The sequence below is a fragment of the Chelonoidis abingdonii genome, chromosome 3 (assembly GCF_003597395.2).
Source record: "Chelonoidis abingdonii isolate Lonesome George chromosome 3, CheloAbing_2.0, whole genome shotgun sequence".
NCBI lineage: Eukaryota > Metazoa > Chordata > Testudines > Testudinidae > Chelonoidis > Chelonoidis abingdonii.
The window spans coordinates 169,702,112-169,709,096 of record NC_133771.1 but is presented as its reverse complement, the minus strand read 5'-3'; the positions used below and the strand labels follow the sequence as shown (position 1 = coordinate 169,709,096).

The 6,985-nt window shown below is 44.6% G+C and overlaps 1 protein-coding gene across 4 annotated transcripts in view; it reads right to left on the bottom strand.

Moving 5' to 3' along the window:
* Positions 1–6,985, bottom strand: part of ANGEL2 (angel homolog 2) — a 48,372-nt gene that overhangs the window by 23,837 nt on the left and 17,550 nt on the right. For all 4 annotated transcript variants that reach the window (XM_075064330.1, XM_075064328.1, XM_075064329.1 and 1 more), the window contains one exon: positions 3,872–3,941. In XM_075064330.1, the coding sequence (XP_074920431.1) occupies positions 3,872–3,941 (70 nt within the window). The remainder of the gene's footprint in view (positions 1–3,871; positions 3,942–6,985) is intronic.

The following is a 6,985-nucleotide window of genomic DNA, read 5'->3' as shown; positions in this document are numbered from 1 at the left end:
TAGGGTGAACACTGAAGAATCCAAGATTGAGTTCGTTTCCACCTTTCTCACGTGTGGTGGTGAAGGGAGGAGGAACTGAGGAGCAATTCTCCCTATGAAACAATCGCCAGATATTCTGTGTTTTGAAACCGACGACATTTGGTGAGCTCAAGCCAAGAATGCAAATACTTTTCAAGAGACTGCTGTGGAAACTTGTGGGAAATTTAGCCTTGGAGTCAGTCCTCCATCCCTGATCGTCCATATAAAGTCCTGGGTCTTCACACCGTACCGCTTTCACACAGCGCTGATGTATCCTGGAAGATATTTTTCGAAACGCTGGCATGTACGTTGTTCTGTAACTGGAGCCTGATACCACGATTTGTCTCCCCATACAGTGATCAGATCAATATCCTTCCCGTACGGTCCATGCGGAGCTCTTTTGGATCTGAGACTGCATCGCCATCCGTCGATCAGAGCTCCACGCTGGGCCAAACAGGAAATAGTAATCAAAAGCGCCGGGGCTTTCTGTTTACCTGCCCGCTGCATCCGAGTTCAGATTGCTGTCCAGACGGTCAGTGGTGCACGTGTGGTAGTACCAGCCCAAGGCCAATAACGTCGATTTCCGTCCACACTAACGTAATCCGATATGTAATATCGAATTTAAGCCGCGACTCCTCTCGTCGGGGTGGAGTACAGAAATCGATTTAAAGAGCCCTTTATATCGATATAAAGGGCATTGTAGTGTGGACGGGTACAGCGTTAAATCGATTTAACGCTCTTTAAATCGATTTAAATGCGTAGTGTAGACCAGGCCTGAGGCTATACAGCATGCACCCAAGGAACTCAGAAAGGAAAGAAAAACTTGGCTGTGAGAAGTTAATTTGAACAATAAATCCAGTCAGTATCACCTGTGGTGTATACACTTCTAAACTAATGATGTAAGATACTCAGCATGGTGCTTCTCGTGTGTCATAGGACAAGTCAAATGTAAAATGATAGATGCTTTAAAGTTTAATCAGAGTGCTACCAGAGTAGCTTAATAATGGTTCACTTGTGAAACATTCCTATTAAGAACAGTACTTGACAGACTTCTGTAGGCCAGAAATGATTGTCTGACAGCTTTAAAAACCCAGTAGTTTATATTAAAACAGTAATGTTATGATAATCACCCAACTTTCTGAAACTTGCTTTACACTAGTAAGAGCTGCAAGGTCTCAAGATAAGCTTCCAGTGCCTTCTCAATAAATTAAGAGTGCCTTGTTCCCAACACAGCTTAGAAATGACAAGTTTTTTTGAAAGTTCTTTTTATATAGAGCAAGACATTTATATTCAACATTACCAATACATTATTTCAGGATTATAATATTTTCCATTAACTGTAACTGTCACAAAAGGTAAGTATTTTCTACAATTTTATGTATGACTGAAACACTACATCTTCCACAGCAATTAAAAATAACTATTTGTGAAAGTATACTTTAAATTATCAAGATAGAATGAGTGTATTAACCACTTCAGGGAACACAATAGCTTAAATAAATGATTATACTAAACTCTAAAGCATACATAAAACAGAATTTAGAAGCCAATCAACAAGACTGTTTCTGATTTGTAGCTTCAGTTATACCTAGAATTGAGATCCAACATCTACATCCCTCTAGAATTTAAGGGACTGACTTGCATGTTTTAAGCATCTCTTGTGAAGTGATGAGTGGCCTCCTTTCTCACTGAAGCCAATGAAAGCTGAGGGCACTCAGCAATTTACAGGATCAGGTCTTAAGTAAATTCATCTGAAAGCAGTTAAGGGCCCAGTTCTGCACTTCATATGCAGGCAAAATTCAGGCATTAATGAGTTTGCCAAAATAAAGAGTGCAAGAGCAGGTCTTAAAGCAACACCTATTTAACTAATTTTTGCCATATGAAAAATGCCTCTCTCTTCATTCTGTCCGACCCGAATGCGGGTTCGGTGAATGTCTTTTAATCGAGTGAGGAAAAACCAAGACCAGACAGGCTGACAGTTCAAATACCACGTGGCCGTTTATTAACAGGGAGAAAATCACAACTTGGGCTGGGGAGGAGCACTTTTACCAACTAACAGTGCTATTGGGACAAAAACCTCTACACAATCTAAAACAAGCTATTTACATGCAGTAACACATAACCAAATACTTCAAAATTAACTGCTCTGTAGAAAAGTAAACGAATACACCAAATTAAAATGATCTGTGTGCACTCTTAACCAAATATTATCATCAAATTAACTTCAATAGCAGTTCTTATGACAACTCAATCCTTAGGTACCATATATACATAACTTTACAGCAGGCAGCAGCATATGTAGTTGTATACCAAATAAAAAGGGGAAGAAGGAGAGGAAAGGTTAGGCAAAGCACAGACAGTTAGTGAGCAAGTACCATATTCCAGGCGCAGCTGACCAACAGTACACACACCAGAAGCATACTGAATCCATGGAAAAATACCGTAGAATAAATAAGCAACACGTGAAAAATACCGTTGAAAAATAATAAATCCGTGGAAAATAATAAACAACACGACACGAGCCGGCTATATCCGGAGGAGACCCCTGGCTGAAGGGTTGATCAGGTCCTTCAGTCAGTTCGCGGATACTCCTACAGACCCTGGCCCGAGGCATGGTTTTATTCCAGGGACTGTTTTACACCTGGCAGAATCTGATTGGTCCCTAGCTCCCCCACCCTCCAGGTTCCAAGCTGTTGCCCCCTACGTGGGCAGATTTTGCGCACGGCACACTGGAAGCTGCTAGAAGCTGAACCCAGCACACTAGCATAGGTTTGTACACAACCCTAGTCCGACCCTTTGAACTGCATTATGATTGGTCAGATTGGGCCCCTTTGCACAAGGCACGCTGGTGTTATGCACACAGCACTAACCTGACCCCTGGGTTGCTAGGCAGAAGAGCAGGAGACTGCACACGACCCTAGCCTAACCCCCTAGTGACCAGTAAAAAGATGCGGGACCTACACACGGCCTCTAAGGCTGCACACCCGCACGACGTGCTGCACACAGTACAGTGTGCCTTTAATGACCGATCAATTGGCCATCCAACGCCATGTTAGGCCAAGCCTTTGGGCGCGACACATTCCAAACACAGATTATTTTTATAATTACATAAAAAAAGGAAATTGTATATGAAAATGTGCACAAAAGCGTTCCATCATAACCCAAATATTCCAAACTCGCTTGATTCCATTCCAATAATGGTCTCTTGTACTTCTTGCAACACCGTACCTAAAAGTTTTTTCCAATTTGAATTTAATACATTAACAAACATATTAACAAAGCTTTCACTTATTAACTAGTGATTTCTGCTTTTCCTTGAAGCTTAAGTAACTTATTTACAGAGGTAAAACTAATCTATGCAAGAGATTACTATTTAAAAACTGCTTACTGTATAGTATTATTTGATACCATTCTATTTATTCAAAAAGCTGATCTGTCTAATCATTGTAGATTCTACCAAATAACTAGTGACAAAAAGGAATAATAATTATTAAAAGGATTGGTCAGATTGGGCCCCTTTGCACAAGGCACGCTGGTGTTATGCACACAGCACTAACCTGACCCCTGGGTTGCTAGGCAGAAGAGCAGGAGACTGCACACGACCCTAGCCTAACCCCTAGGTGACCAGGTAAAAAGAGCGGGAACCTACACACGGCCCTCTAAGGCTGCACACCGCACTACGGTGCTGCACACAGTACTAGTGTGACCTTTAGATGACCGACAATTGGCCATCCAGACGCCATGTTAGGCCAGAGGCCTTTGGGCTGCGACACATTCCACACAGATTATTTCTTATAAGTACATAAAAAAAGGAAATTGTAATGAAATGTGGGACAAAAGCGTTCCATCATACCCAAATATTCCAAACTCGGCTTGATCTCCATTCCAAAATGGTCCTCTTGTACTTCTTGCAAACACAGTACCTAAAAGAGTTTTTCCAATTTGAATTTAATACATTAACAAACATATTAACAAAAGCTTTCACTTCATTAACTAGTGCATTTCTGTTTTTCCTTGAAGCTTTAGTAACTTTATTTACAGAGGTAAAAACAATCATGCAAGAGATTTCACTATTTAAAAACTGCTTACTGTAAGTAGTATTTGATACCCATTCTATTTATTCAAAAATCTGATCTGTCTAATCATGTAGATTTACCAAATAACTAAGTGACAAAGAATAAAAAAGCTCCCTGTTGACAAGAAGCTTAATTTTCAAGTTTGGGTGCTTGGCTGGGATGTCCTAATCCTATACTTGGGCACAAATCAGTACTTAAGCCCCACTCTGGTAAACATTTATGCACATGAGTAACTTTACTCATGTGAGAAGCCTTGATGACATCAGCTTGCAAAGCTCTAAGTAGTAGCAGAGGCTCTGGAGATATCTGCCCACAGACTCCCTAAAACAGCATTGCATAGGTTTACACTCATCTCACATTTGGGAGATTAACTACCACAAGGCTAGAAATTTATTTTTAAAGAAAAGTTTAGATTCTGCAGGTGATGAGAGACTCCCAGGAAAACTTTGTGCTCCTCAAGAGCAAGTACATTTTCCAAGTCCTGAACAAAGAGCAGCTCATAACCACCCATCGCCCCAAACCTGGTGAGTAGCAAAACAACCTGCACCTTAAATGCTGGAGAACAACTGAGAGGTAGGGTGGAAGAGGAAAACACCAGACTGCTCACCCACTGTTATGAAAGTACCACTCGGTCTTTAAGGGCTTGTCTACATTTACAGGGCTACAAGTGCGCCGCTGTAGTGCTTCCGAGTAGACCAGGGGTGGACAAACTTTTTGGCCTGAGGGCTGCATTGGGTTTTGTAAATTGTATGGAGAGCAAGTTAAGGGAGGGGGTTGAGGGCTGATCCTGACCTCCTATCCGCCCCTCCCTCCAGGACTTCTGCCCCATCCAACGCCCCCTGTTCCCCGACGGCCTCTCTGGGGCCCCTGCCCCATCCACACACCCCTGCTCCCTGTCCCCTGACCACCTTCGGACCCCCACCGCCCCATCCAACCCCTCCTCTCATTCCTGATGGCCCCAGCCAACCACACCTTCTCCCTGTTCCCTGACTGCCCCCGTAACCCCTGCCCTGAGTGCCCCCCCCATCCAACCCCTCTCCTTCCTGTCCCCCCCCCCCGGGGTCCCTGCCCCCTATTCAACCTCATCCCCCACCCAACCACTCCGACTCCTATCCAACCCTGCCCCTGACCACCACCTTGAACCCCCCGCCCTCTATCCAAAACCCCTCCCCCCCCGCTCCCTGCCCCCTTACTGCGCTGCCTGGAATGCCGGTGGCTGGCGCCAATATGATCGCACTGCCCAGCTGGAGCCAGGCCATGCTGCCTCTGCCACTACCAGGCAGCACAGAGACCGGGTCAGGCCAGGCTCTGCAGTTGCACTGCCCCAGGAGCTGACCACCCCGCCGTCCAGAGCATTGCGCCAGTGGCGGAGCGAGTGAGCTGAGGCTGTGGGGGAGAGGGGACAACAGGCGAGGGGCTCGAGGCTAGCCTTCTGGGCCGGGAGCTCAGGGGCCAGGCAGGACGGTCCCGCAGGCTGTAGTCTGCCCGTCTCTGGTGTAAACACTACCTATGCCAACAGGAAGAATTATTCCATCAGTAGGGCCCTACCAAATTCACAGCCATGAAAAATGCGTCAACTGACTGTGAAATCGGGTTCCCCCCCCACGCCCCAATGAAATCTGGTCTTTTGTATGTTTTTATTCTATACTATACAGATTGCACAGGAGAGACCAGCATTTCTCAAATGGGGGGGTCCTGACTCAAAAGAGAGCTGCGGGGGGGTGGGGGGGTGTCACAAGGTTATTTTAGAGGGGGCGCGGTATTACCACCCTTACTCTTGTGCTTCCTTCAGAGCTTGGCAGCCAGGGAGCAGCGACTGTTGGCCGGACACCCAACTCTGAAGGCAACAGCACAGAAGTAAGGGTGGCAATACCATGCTATGCTTCTATGCTGATGCTGGTGGCAGCTCTGCCTTCAGTGCTGGGCTCCCAGCCACCAGCTGCCACTCTCCTGCTGCCCAGCTCTGAAGGCAGCAGCAGTGGAGAAGTAAGGGTAGCAGTACCGCACCCCTCTCTACAATAACCTTGCGACTACACCACCCCCCGCCTGCCCAAGTCCTTTTTGGGTCAGAACCCCTACAATTTCAGATTTAAATAATGAAATATTTAAATAATGAAATTTACTATTTAAATAAATAGATTTCAGATTTATTTATTTAAATAAAATAAATAATTTTATTTCAGATTTAAATAATGAAATTTACTATATTTAAATAAATAAATATAAATAATAATTGGAGAGATACCTATCTCCTAGAACTGGAAGGTCATTGAGTCCAGCCCCCTGCCTTCACTAGCAGGACCAAGTACTGATTTTGCCCCAGATCCCTACGTGGCCCCCTCAAGGATTGAGCTCACAACCCTGGGTTTAGCAGGCCAATGCTCATACCAGTGAGCTACCCCTGCCCCTAAATCCTATGACTGTGAAATTGACCAAAATGGACTGTGAATTTGGTAGGGCCCTACCCATCAAAGTAAGTAATCCACCTCCCCAAGAGGTGGTAGCTAGGTCAACGAAAGAATTCTTCCATCAACCTAGCGCTACATAGGGACTTAGGTTAGTTTAACTACGCTGCTCAGAAGCATGGATTTTTTTATACTCTTGAGCAATATAGTTATGTTGACCTAACTTTCTATCACAGATCAGGTCTCAGTCTCATCTGAAAGAGACATACAATGCAAACAACCATATTTCTCTAATCTCAGAAGAACTGATTCAGTTCTGCTGAATGTTAAGCCTGGGGAGCCTATATATTTGAAACCTGAGACCAGCAGCAGTTCTATCATTTAAGGATTTGATACAGTCCAAATAAGTGTATTAGTGTAGTGTGTCTGCCTTCCCAATCAAGGATCCATACAGGAGCAGCTGCTTCAGTGCTTTCTCCACCAACA